At 48.2% G+C, this 13,582-nt stretch overlaps 1 protein-coding gene across 2 annotated transcripts; it reads left to right on the top strand.

The window, feature by feature from the left end:
- Positions 1-3,065: 3,065 nt before the first annotated feature.
- Positions 3,066-13,519, top strand: LOC120954381 (uncharacterized). Of its 2 annotated transcripts, none has more exons than XM_040374644.2 (5): positions 3,066-7,292; positions 7,607-7,700; positions 9,631-10,219; positions 11,150-11,296; positions 11,377-13,519. In XM_040374644.2, the coding sequence occupies exons 1-5, from the start codon at positions 6,834-6,836 to the stop codon at positions 11,456-11,458; spliced, it is 1,371 nt and encodes a 456-aa protein (XP_040230578.2). In that variant the 5' UTR covers positions 3,066-6,833; the 3' UTR covers positions 11,459-13,519. The 2 variants fall into 2 exon arrangements, with proteins under 2 accessions (XP_040230578.2, XP_040230572.2); XM_040374638.2 differs by having other exon boundaries at positions 9,583-10,219.
- Positions 13,520-13,582: the final 63 nt, after the last annotated feature.

Raw genomic sequence — 13,582 nt, 5'->3', positions numbered from 1 at the left:
TACTAAATAAATAAAAGCGGTAAGAGTTCAGTGGGTTTGGGTGGGATTTTTTCTTTCTTCTTCAAAGTTCACTTTGGAGCTTCCCACTCCAGTGGCGCAAAGTGGCAAACGACCCGATACTAACTGGTTGACAGGTGGAAAGTAACAAAAACAACATGTAAATGAGCCAAATTAAAAGAGCTACAAAAACTGCATTGCTTCGCTTTACGCTTTTGTTTTCGCTTTTACAGGGCTTCCGGAAATATCGGATAGAACACACATGGTTGTTTCTTCGTTTACAATTACAAAACTGCTAATAATAAGTCGTTCAAAGTGTCTGAATCGTAGTTTACAGGGTCATATGTACAGGGCAATCATATGATGGAATAGTTAGTTCAATCACTTGGCGGAAGGTTGCAAGGATACTGTGGATATTTGATGGAGATGGCTGTGGAGCATTGCAATTGACTGTGGTAGCCGGTGCAAGAAACCCAAAACACTTTAGTTAATTTTACCAGTTCATCATGTTTACTTGTACCTCCACGGCAGGATTTATCTAGCTTATCATGTTACCAAATTCTCCTAATCGGTTGACACACTCCAACAAAGGGTTCGATGTGTACTTGTAACATTGCGCTATAGACACGTAGTGCCGTCTAAACGTATTGAAAATTCGACCCGTGAACGAATTCTAAACCATTCAACAATAAAAGATCGATGGTGGATCTGATGTCCCAAAGATTCGCAAAACCCTGTATCGTGCACAAAGAAGGACGCCGATGGCGTCAACACAGCCCAATCACCTGGTGAAACTCATTTGTGGATGATGCAAAAAAGCGGCGTTCTTTCTCTCCCTGCGCGCTAGAATAAAGCTAATAGTGAAGCGGCGTGACAAACTACGCCATGATGCGGCTGTAGTTGCAGGTACAGAAGGCTGGCTCTGGTAGGGTCATGTGGGACATCGGATGATGTGTGGGATGTGACTAATTCCGATGACGTCGAATGACCTGACACCACTCAGCCCGGTGCCTAACGAACGATCCTCTGCCTGAGTTGAAAGGGGGAAGTTAATCGTTCACTACGAAGCAGCGGCAGAGATCTAGATTAGCGTGCGAGCACCACCAACACCTATAGCCTGTGTTTCAGTCCGCTCGTAGCCTTGAGTTTTTGCTGAGGACTGTAATAATTGAACATGAGCACACTCAAGCTGCAAGCGACGCTGTACTGAGACCGCGGAGGCAACAAAATAAAACCCAGTTGTACTTTGGAATCGGCTCTTGGTGCTGCTCCGAAAATCTCTCCCGAGATGCCCTTTGTACGTAAACAGTAAAGACGCGCCGAACGCATTTTGCTCTCCTATCTACCAGCAACATCTCGGCGAATGGGGGACTTATTTCTTTCTCGCCGTTCTTTGTACGTTAATCATCTTTTTCCGCGCTCACGGTGACAATAATATCTCAAGCCGCGCCGCCATCTTCCCCTGCTTTTCTTTTTTTTTGTTTGCCCACACCACTGCCCGTAATCTTGCAAACGTATTTCAAGTGACATTCATACTGCACATGATAATAATAGCGTGTTGATACGGTGTTTGGCCCGTTTTGCTGCTGCTATCGGTGGTTGATTTATTCTTCTTTTTTTCCGAACAGCCGAGAGCACGCACCTACCGGGAGTGTGTTTACACGTTTCGCGCTGGTGTCGCCGGCCACTGATTTGCCACAACGTGATGCATATGAAGGGTGTCAATTGAAGGCAATTTAAATAAATTTGCTCATAAGCCGCCCTGCCCCGGGTGTGCGCTGCATCTTGGGCACGTTTTCGTGTGGGATCGCTTTTAAAACCGCCATGTACCTGGTGGACTGGGTAGCTGAAGAGGGGGGGGGGGGGGGGGGGGGGGCAAGATGAAACCAGAGCTGCTTCATGTAGAATGGAGAGATGTTCACGCCGATACTAACTGCCTTGTGTATGGTGAGAATCCAATGTGCTAGGCGTGGAAGCATTCCATACCGGAGTTTGGTACCATTTTTCTTTTCTGTTGTAGTTGGCCAAGTGCGGATCACGCAGGGGATTAGAGAGGTCATCACATGTAGACATACGCATACGCTCACAGCGAGAGGCAGCGCTACCCGAGCAGATGCTACACACCGATAGACGAGTCATCAGATCCGAGGCGGCATGCAGGCACCGAGGGAGTCGTCGTCGTCGTCGCCACGCGCGGACTTTGAACCCGAGTGAGCAACGTATGGTGCGCAGTTGCGTCAACCGATTTGTTTCCTTTGATTCCCGCACACCACATGTTGGAAGGGGTATCGCGCACATTCGACGCCGGTGAGACGGCACTGGAAGCCCCTGCTGTGTTCGTTCGTTCGTTCTCGATGGGGAAAAGTATCGAGCGGTTGTGTCCCCGATAGCGTTATCAGCGCACGATAACCAGCTGCGGTTACCGTCATCCATTCCTCGCGCGCATTGCTTAGCTTTGGCTTCGTTTGTCCGCTTCGATTGCGGTGGAGCCAGCGGTAAAGGCAACTGCTGTTTGTTGGAGGCTTAGAAAGTTTGTCCGGGGATTCGAGAAGAGAGCCGTCCGAGAAAGACACGGCCATGTGGCGGATGTTTACACGCAAACGGCAAGAAGTTTACAGTGCAAAGCAAGATTACAACAGATGGAAGACATTTTCCACATTGTACAGGACAGAGGATGCTAACAGAGTCGATTTCTGATTTTAAAACTCGATGCAAATTGAGATGGTTATACTCGATTTCAACATAAAATGGTACAGTCACTCAATCGACGACTTGCATGATTTATTTACGACTTGTTACGCTATGTTATAGCTTTTGTTCATGAGGTACTTTTTGCCAAGAACATGATTTAATGTTCTTCAAAACGTATCAGAAACACAATCACTAAAATAATATTTTGATTCTTTTTACATTTGGGTTGTCAATAAATATAGACGTTTTTTTTATTCGATTCAAATTGTAAGGCTCACTACGAAATGTGAGAAAATAAATACATTTCCAAGGAGATTTCGATATTTATTTCGAGTCGAGAAAATGAACTTCTGAAGTATACCTTTCTCGTAATGTGTTCGACATCGTAATGTCGTAACCTCTAAACCTGAATTCTAAGTTATCCAGTGATCTTAACATCGAGCCATAATCTCCAAAGAAAACATTTCCAATAAAAATGCATCATTCATCGAGTCCAGAATTGCAAATTGTGTGAATTGTTGATCCAACTTTGAAATTGCCGTCTCTTTCACATACACACAGTTGCATCCTTCCTCCTCACCGCACAGGTACGATCGATGATTTGCAAGTTTTACCTGTCGACTACACAAAAAAAAAACAGGTTAAGTACACTCACGTACTACAACGCGAACGTTGTACGTTGTCCCCCACTGAAACGGTGTTATCGGTCTCGATTTTTTTTGTTCGCCACCCACGCAGTCGCCCAGTGACATCGACTATGTCGCCCGGTTGGCCAAAAATAAACCTTTAACCCTTGAGCCGTGTGACGGGATTCGGGAAACGTTATCCGTCCCCTTAAGCTCCTTCCGATACGGGCGACCCGTGCCGCAAACGTCAAATTGCCGCACGTTATCAGGAAAAACGGAAAAATGTAGAGCACCACGCTAACCCATCGACGCAACCGGTCACACTCTGTTGTCATTATCGCTGCGCCGATGACGATACCGGGACGATGACAGGTCGCTTTCGAACCGCGCCTATCCAGACGTTTCCCGGCGGTCTTGGAAGAGGTGAAGAACTTTGCTCCAATCTCGCAAAAAAAGCCGATGCGGAAGTGTGTACGAAGGGATGGAAAGATAGTCTCTGCTGGGTTTACGTAACGGTTGGAGTACGCTAGGTTCCGAGGAGGAAGTCAATCATAGATCAAATGTCATGTATCAAATGTCGTGTAGCATCTAAGTGCTAAGTCCAATCGTATATAACACAGCTTCTGTAAAGGTTGGACGTGATTCGATTCCCATCCGGAGCCGAACATTATCAGTGATGAATGATGACAACTTCATTGACGAGTAAATTATTGTGATTAACGATCACGAGCATATCTGGGTTCGTATTTTAGCAGTGATTGAATTGTATCGATAAACTAATGTTTACTGTGCAAAAGCAATACACAGAAGCAAACTGTATGTGTGCTTTACGATGCACAGCATTTGAGCGTTTAATATTTATTAAACTGAAATGACGTCATTAAACCTCACGCCAACTAGCCCGAAGTTTTCAGCTTGATAACAATGTAAACAACCGCTAATTCGCCGCAAGTTAGGCGCATCTGATGTCTCATGAGACTGTCTGTAAGTCAACAATTTTCGAGTCTAGTAGATATCATGCTAAATTCACAAGGTTTTTTTTTCTTTATTTTTATAGAGACTTTGAGCTAATTGGCCTCATTCGCCTATCAAAATTCGAAAGGTGCTTGAGCAGATGTATGAAAACTTGTACACTGTATGAAACTTTTATGGCGTATGGAACGCCTAACAGTATGCAATAAAAGCAACACCACATGTTTCGCATCAAATTCAAATCACACCGTTGAAGCGTTACGGTGTAAAATCATTGCCACGGTTTTTTTTTTAGTTTTTGTGCACATCTAAACAGCACATCAAAGCATCTTAAACCTATTGAAGAAGAAACTGTTCATCGCTTAACAGTTTAAGAACGGTCGCTCATGCAAAGGGAAAGGCGATTACAAAACACCACTTCCACCCTACTTTCGTGAGAGGTTATTGAGAGAGGCCAATTAGCACAACAACAACAAAAAAGTGATTACCGGTGGCCTATTCTGTTTCGTCCGCGCAGTGCAAGTAACGTGCACGCAGCCAGGATGTTTTGGCTTTTTTGGTGCAGCCACGCACATGTCACTTTGTGATCGCGACGATCACGCCACAGCCGTTTGCGGAGTTACGCAGCGTCTGCAGCCCTCGTATCACGCAACACACACACAGACAAGAGCGAAACATAAAACATGTCCATAATGTAACACTCGGCGAGCCCTTCGGTTCGGCTCTGTCCGTTGCCGGAAGTGCCTGAGGATCCCTAGCCTCCCGCACACTCACAAGCTCAAAAACTACGGCTCTAGAGATGTGCACTTTGGAGCGCATCCAAAGAGCCGATCCGACTCCGGCTAACGTTAAGTCCGATTTCGACTCCGGCAAAATCCGAACCACTAGTTACGCACGGAATCGGAGTCGCCCGGTGTCGTTTGGAGTCGTCTGGAGTCGTTCGGAGTCGTCTGTGATCGAACCGAGTCGCTTGGAGTCGTCCGGAGTCAGCCGAAGGCATTTGGAATCGACCCGAGTCGCTTGGAGTCGTCCGGAGTCAGTTGGAGTCGGAGTCGTCCGGACTCGCTTGGAGTCGGAGTCTTTCGTCATCGTCCAGATTCGATCGGAGTCGACCAGAAATGGAGTCGGTCGGAGCCAACAGGAGCTGTCCAGTGCAATGTGCTTGTTATCAGGCATTTAATTTCGTTGTGTTTTGCTGTCTTTCTTTTTGCGCGTGCACTTCGTATACAGGTCTTTGTTTCCAAGGCCGACTCTCGCTGACTCCGACTCCAACCAATTCCGGACGACTCTGGTCGACTCCGGACGACTCCGACTCTGAAAGTGTTCGAACGACTCCAGATAATGCCGAAATCCGTAGTCGGTTCCGACATTATCGGAGTCGCATCGGAGTCGAATCCGGGTTTTAGCCAACTTTACCCATCACTGTACGGCACGCGTTTCTTGCGGGTGGTGTCTGGAGTCGCCCGCCACAGTAGGTCACAATAGTGTGCTGGTAGAACTGTACGCTGTGTGTGTGCACCTTTCCATCAAAAATGCAAAAAAGGGTTTTCCACTCAGGCGCTTACCCTTTTCACACCATCGCGCCACGCTCCGGAGCACGCGGCTCGCGGTCAGTTACGGAGCAGTGTTTTTGTGTGCGTTTTAGTTTTCGTCTGCTTCTTCTGCTTCTTTTTTTTTCGGTGAATGCTCAAGGCAACCGTGTGTTGTGCGGTGCAGTGCGGCAGCGATCACCGTCAGTTCGGTACCTTACCTCGGTCAGAACGCAGTGGCAGCACAAGCAGGCGGCCCGGAGCCGAAGTGAAGTGGCGCTGTCCGTCAGCGCGATGCCCAAACAGCCGCGTCAGCTAGGAACCTGAGGTGACGGTGATCGTGCAGAACAAAACAGTCAACCGACAACAATCCACCAAAGGGAGCAAAAGCGCAACAAAGCTGCCTCCGTACGCCTCCACGGCCCGCTCCATCAACTACTGTTGAAATCCTAACGACCACTCCAGGCAGGGGGTTTCTGGCTGCCGTGTCTTCGAGGACGCCCTTCGCTTCCGGGATTGCAGACACTGTGCTGTACATGTGACTTTTGTGCAAGTGTGCGTGTGCGTGCGTGTGTGTTTTATGCCAACGCAATTCCGAAAGATGGCAAGCTATCTGTGCGAATGAAATAAATCCTCCACCCGGTAATCCGGTCCTCTGGTCACTTCTGGTGCAGGTTCGTCGTCTCGCGCCGCGCAGCATCTCTGTGACCACGCATAGGGGCAACAACATCAACAACAACAACAGCAAAAAGACACGGAGCGCATATTCTCGCAGAATTCCGCCATCTCCAGCACTCAGTGCGTGTGTGTGTGTGTGTGTGTGTGTGTGGTGAGCGCACTGCAATTAAGCAACTCTCCGCAGCCTCCCCTTCCCCACGGTGGTGCTGCACACACCTGTGAGGAACGCGAGCACGCGCGAGAATGAGAATAAAGCGTCTCGATCCCTCGAGCGTACTTTGTGGCGTTTGCGCAGTTTTGCAGCCGTTTTTCCCGTCCCGACCGTCGACGGTAGTGGTGGATGCTGAGGTTGCTGCTGCTGCTGCTGCTGCTACTGTTGGTGCCCAAAGTGCTCGAGTCGGTTGCGATGTGTCGCGATAAGGTGGTCCTGACGTTGCCGCGTGCCATACTGCTGTGCCTTGCGATCCTTGCCGGCGGTTCGTCGCTTGGTGCGGGAGGTGTGTCGCCGGTGAACGATTCGTTGGCGGTAGCGAGCACCGGTTCGCGCGATGCACGGTTCCTGGCGTTCGGCGAGGGGCTGACCAGCGAGGAGTTTAGTCTGTACCCGGTGCAGTGGGGCGAGCGGGGAGCAGGAGAAAGCACGGCCCGGTACGACGATGGCAGTGAGCTGGTGCGGCTGGTCGAGGGCGGTTCGGATCTGAGCCCCGACCCGTACGAGTTGATTCGGTGGGAAAGTGACGCGAGCAGGTACGGGCAAGGTACAGGTGCATATCGGAAGCTGACCAGCGGTGACATTTCGGTGAGTTTTGTGAGAGCTTGTGGAGCAAGAGTTTCGGGGTATTTTTTAAGCGCCCTGCAAGCACTGTGTGCGCCAAAGCGACACCATAGAGCAGAGATGAATCATGTCGGCGGCCTGCCACCACCCCATCATTATGATACCATCCTGTCCGGATGGTCCGGCGCGCCACGTGCATATTAGCATTGCCAAGCGAGAACGTGGCATTTGCTCTACCGCGACAAGCGATCTAACCTTATCATTCGACCATGTCTACAACACTCTCACCCGCCGTTTGCACCAGCTAAGCTAACCCTTTGTTTGGCTAAACATTCCAGCGCACACCGTTGGACAGCACTGTCTTCCAGCAGGACGGCGAGCTGGGCGTCACGACCAGCTACTACCCGACGGCGGCCGCCCTCCAGTCGCAAGGTAAGTCGGTCTAACGCTGCATTGGTTTTGGATTTTGTTTGCTGTTACGGTTCGGGGGTTTTTCAACATGGCATAATGGCCGGCCCAAGAAGCACAATAGATCAAATCGAACTCGCGGCACATAATACACATTATTAGCGTTGCAAAATGGAAGCCGTTGCACTTGAACGGGTTTGAAAGTGTTGAACGGGCGTTGTCGCATCATCGTGCCAAAGGGGTGGTGGTGGCGGCCCAAGCTCAACGGCTCGTGACGTCTGATCGCGATCGCGAGCCAATGTAGGTGACCGCCGTAGCAGCAACACCACAAGCAACATGTACCTTTAATTATCTGGCCTTTCACTGGAATTAGAACTGGGCTGAATCTGTTTTTTTTTTCCTTTCCTCAACCCCCTCCTTTTCTTCGCTTTCCCTCACTGCACAAAGGTAAGGTGCGGATAGTCTGAGCTTCCGCGAGGCTCCCTGAGCGTCACGAGAGAGAGTCTTCAGTCGATCAGCTGATTCGCTCAAGGTTACTCTTTTGTCCGGGGTTGGCGGCAGATTTTCGAAGGTTTCAGCGTTAGAAATTTATAAAAGTTTTGTTTTTTTCATTAGACTCAAGGATTAGACTCAAGGATAGTGATAAGTGTCGAGCTGCAGCATTCGGCCAACTTTCGAATGCCACAAAGAGCATATCTTGATCTGTGGGTTCTGCGGGGTAAAACAAGCATGTTGAAGATTTTGGCAGAAGTGTTTCATAAATGATTTGTATAATATAATTATGTTTCATGTGCCTTGCGGTTTTAGCCTTGGCCTGCGCCATTTTACATACAAGCCGCACACTTATGTAGCTTTTATTGATTGCTGTTCCCAAAGCAAGATAGCAAATGTCTCTGTATATGCGAGACCTGAATCCATATTGGTCGGTCATACGAGACTGACTGATTGTGAGTGTGAAACAGAACTCTCTGTTTTCGAATGGGTCCAAAGATTCAGCCAAAACTGGCCTAATTTGGAAGTCGCAAAGAGCTTTTGATGATTGTAACTGGTCATGTGCAGATACATTAGGTTCTCCTGATTCCGAAGGTAGTGCCCTGGAACCACCTGTGGGTATCAGTGGAACTGGCCATGTACATGTCGCAGTTGTGTCCTGATGTGTCCAGATCCAGGTGTTGGGTCTTGGGGAGCTATGTAAAGGATGCTAGAGTATAAAATTGTATTCGTTAGAGTCAGACTTGTTTTTCATTGATTCACTTCCATCCTTCTCAAGCCTGTTTAGGGATAAGAGGTAAGATTTATCATCACCATCACTAATCGTAGCGTTTTCATAGTTTTGGTTGTAAAACCTTGAAGATTCAACAAAATTATTAACATTTTTTTCCATTTGTTATTTAATGCCATGTGTTGAAAGTTTGGAAACTTATACTTTAGTATTCCTTTCTTTAGATATCTCGGTGGATACGACTTTGCTTTGAATTTGAATTTGTGTTAAAGACATAACGTTTCTGATGTAATGGGCGTTTCCAAACAAAATGTTTTCTTCGATAGACCGTCATGCTGTACAAATGTTCTATGCAATGAGTTTTCCACTGTTGTACTGGTCGTGGTTTCGCATCATACACACGCACTTATGTACCTCCTTTCTCTTTTCACCGTCTATCTATTCTCCCCCTCACACCCACACTACCCTCCGGTTGCACCGGCACCGCTGGCATGCCTTCAACGCGTCTCGGTAAGTGGTGTGCGAATGTCCTTCCGGTTTTTCCGGAGCTTCCCGAAACTGCCCTCTTCAAGAAGCATCTTTCCGTCTTCCTCTTCTCCACACTTTGGTAGGATAACGCACGACTCGCACCAATGCTCTAATGGCAACAACACGCGCACCGCACCGCACCACCATCGCGTGCAGACGAACCGGTAGTGATGACGGCAGCGCCGTCTTTGTCACGTGTTTCAGCATTCGTGCGCGGTATGCTGCAGCGCTTCGGCATCTACCAGTACATCGCGGCGTACCAGAGCAAGGGTGGTGGTAGCGAAAGTGGCAGTAGCAGTAGCACCACTTCCGGCCCTTCGTCGAACATCCAGCGCGGCACACCGCACCGCTTTCGGCCGCACTTTGTCAACACGGCCAAGGGTCTGCGCAACATACCGGCCCAGCTGAACGATGGCCAGCTGCAACTGGCCCCGGAAGAGGGGGTGACCGGCAGCGACGGTTCGCTAGTGTCCGGCGGCCAGCCCGGACTGCAGACTGGCGGAGGCGGAGCGGGCAGTACGACCGGCAGCACTAGCAAGGCTCCTGGAAGCTCCGCGGGCGGTGGTGGCACCGGCGGCACGATCAGCTCACTGTTCAACGCCTTCAAGCGCAAGGTCAAAGCCATCTACCCGGGCACGGTGTGGTGCGGGGACGGCAACCAGGCAAAGAGCGAGAACGACATCGGGTTCTTCTATCTGACCGACAGCTGCTGCCGGGCGCACGATCTCTGTCCCATCACCATCGCAGCCGGCGAGCAGTTCAATCGGCTAAAGAACAATGGCTACTTTACGCGGTAGGTATGGAGGGGAGGGCAGGAAATACGCCATTTGCAAATGTATCGAAACCCGGTGTCATTTGGTGCTGGCAATGCACTGACTCAGCTTTTCGGAATTTCGAGCAAATATCAATTGGAGAGGTTCTGCACATCTGCAGGCGGAGGATTGTTGAGCTGCTCTCTGATGGTGTCTAATTTTCCATTCTGAACTGCGGCATTCACCTTGGTCCTAATTAATTTCAAGATCATCCGCGTCAGATTCGTGTCGGAGAATGGTGCGCCTTTTTTTCTATACGGTGACTTATGTTCCAAAGTTCCAAGGGTAATTAAAATGAACTCGTCCATCAGACCATCACAGTCAAGCCTATCAGGAGCCTATGAGTGGAAAATTCTTGATGTATCTGTTGCTTTGGAGTTACGACTTCTTGGCCTTCTCTGTCTTAAGTATTGACATTGAGAAGATGTCATTTCCGCCTCAAGACATCCAAGAACTGTCCGAATTGAACTCTTTGCAATAGTTGTTGGACGTCTCTGGGCGGATTGACAGAACCAATGTAGTAAGCAGCATTGCCCCAAAGCAAGTTCCACTCCGTTTCATCAGAACTCGACGCACTTCAAACTCCCCCAACCGCAACGAATTGGAAATCGGGGCCGGATATTGGGCCACACCTGAACCGGGTATCAACCTGAACAACAATCGAAAGTATCTCCGACCCTCAGCAGTATCTCAACCCCGCCGCCGTCTATCTTTCCGTAGCGATTCCAATGCCAATCTAAACCCCAATGCCTCGGCATTGTGACACGGCAAGGGGAAATACAAGTTTTTTGTTGTTGTTGCGTTTGCTGAGTTGGAGCAATCAAATGTTCGATTTCTGTTGTGTGTTTTGCTGTGTTTCCTAATTGTTTCATCCCTCTGACTTCCATCCCCCCCCCCCCCCCCCCGGACAGATCTCATTGTGACTGTGATAAACAATTTTTCAACTGTCTGAAGAACGCCAACACGCTCGTTTCGCGCCAGATCGGCTACACGTACTTCAACCTGCTGAAACCGCAATGCTTCCGGCACGAGCATCCCAAGCTGAACTGCACCAAAAGGTACACCAAACCCCGCCACACCTAGTCTTAGTTACCCTGCATAACGCTCGCTTTTACCTTCTTCTTTTTCTTCTTTGCAGAAGCAAAGGCAAATGCATATCTTATGTCGTGGACGAGAAGCAGAGCAAGCGGTGGCAGTGGTTCGATAATCTCATCTTTTAACCAGACCAAACGCGCAGTGTGGTGCGTGCTCTTACCTTCAGGTGCAGGTGCGTCTCGCCCGAATTAAAGCCACCCTTTTGGAAGGGTTGGCATGTTACACGCACCATCAATCACCCCCCTCCCCACATACCCTCCGTCAGCAGATGGGTAGCGTTGTGTTGGGTGAAGGTGTGTTTTTAAAATACAGGTAAGCCGTTCCAACGGATGGCGTGTCCATTTTGGCGCAACCACCGTGTGTTACGTGGGGAAGATTTATACCGCGCCCAGCAGCTCCAGTCCACACTTACCACATCGGTTTTAAAAGCCGAACGGCACCCGTAACAGAGACCTTCACATTCTGCCTCCGGTCCTACGCCGGCACTGGAGTCGCGGATCGTGCAACCGTTTCTAAGGATTAGGAAGTAAACGAATCGTTTACTACTTCGGCACATCGCTTAGGCGCCCCTGCAGGAGTATCCACCACCACACGCTAGGACACTACTGATAGTGATAGTGATAGTGACAGGAAGCCCCCCGTTTACTTAACCAAGTCGCCATACTGTAACGCTTGTAATACTAATGTACTTTAAAGGGTAAGATATCACGCGTCGTCTGTAGTATGTTTTAAGTTAAGGTTAGGTTTAGGTCACGCCTCATTAACGTTTGCTTAACTTTGCCCGTCCGAAAAAAAAAGTTGTGCAATAAAAGCGAAACAGCTTCTGTTTGAAACTAACCAACAAACAAGCAAGCATTGTTTTCTTCTTTGGTAGATGAGCGCTGTTCAATAATTTGGTCGGTTCTTCAACATTGAGCCATTAAAAATGAGACCAGTCAGAATAGAGTCAATTCCTTCTGCAGCACACAATGCAACTCAGAGTCAGTTCTGCCTATTATTATTCGACACAAGATTAGCTATGGTCGATCAAGTCCTGCCAAAGCCTTTCGTAGACTTATCTGTGTGATTGGCAAAACCATAAAGTCATGCGCAAGGGAGCTTCTTCCGTAAGAGAATAGACCCTACGACGAGCATGTTGCTAGGGCGTACGACTTGAAAACTGAACCACCGGCATCGTTTTATTAAATATGCTGTAAAAGGTACATACTTTCATTTCCAAGGGAGGACGTTATGCAAATTTTAACATTTTAATTTTCGATTCTTCTTTACACTGGTCCCACTGGTTTTCAGGCATTACCAACAGTCAGTTCTTTTATTCGGGTAACAGGTATTACAAAATGGGACAATTACAAATCAAAGGGGAAACAAATAGTAATAAAAAAGGTTTCCGTTTTAAATTATTAATAGAGGTATACAATATCTGGAGATATGCTCACAGGTGCTAGCCCAAACAAAGTGAATGGTTGCAAGTGAGTCGTACGTTACACGCTCGGTGTCGTGTTCCAACGAGAATCAAACTGGAAGCGGGTTCCTACGACAACCGGTGCAGCTAGCGAACGGAGACTCCACTTGCGGTGCCATGTTGAACGGATGGGACCGTCCGTTATCCAGACGACATCATGCAAACATCATGAGCATGATCATTGTCAGGTGGATCATGTCAACGGGACCAGCAGGCGACGAGCAACCAACAGCACCAGAACATCGGAAACACACAATTAGTCTTAGTTTTGCTGCTGCAGAATAAAGAAGGGTTTATTTTAACATACTCGGGATCTTCCCAAATATAGTTCTTGATTTATAGAATTATTATTATAAAAAAATATTCCCAGCAAAACTTTAAAGAGCAAACTAAATTACAATAAAGTTTACATAGAATTACATACAAATTCATAAAACAGGAAAACAAATAACTATATTCAAAAACACTAAGCTAATGCAGAAAAAGTAGTCAAACAATTAATTGCACAGTTCAGTGTAATAAAATATTGCATTAAACAACGAATTATAAAACACTACCACATAGAATGGAACACCGTCATGCCACGGCGTGCGTAAAACCAGACATCGAAACACACCCGAGTCCCCTGCCCATCGCGAACCAAACAACATCTAACAGCATGACGTAAAATGATAAACAAAATGCTTCATTTCCCCCACCCCATTGCTTCACGCGTCTGCCGGCACGGCTCGGGTGCGTATGTGTGCGTGTGTACAGAGCCAGCGAGTGGCGGTTAAGTGTGGTCGTG

This window comes from Anopheles coluzzii, chromosome X, assembly GCF_943734685.1.
Source record: "Anopheles coluzzii chromosome X, AcolN3, whole genome shotgun sequence".
NCBI lineage: Eukaryota > Metazoa > Arthropoda > Insecta > Diptera > Culicidae > Anopheles > Anopheles coluzzii.
The sequence above is the reverse complement of the archived record's forward strand: the minus strand, read 5'-3'. Positions and strand labels throughout refer to the sequence as shown.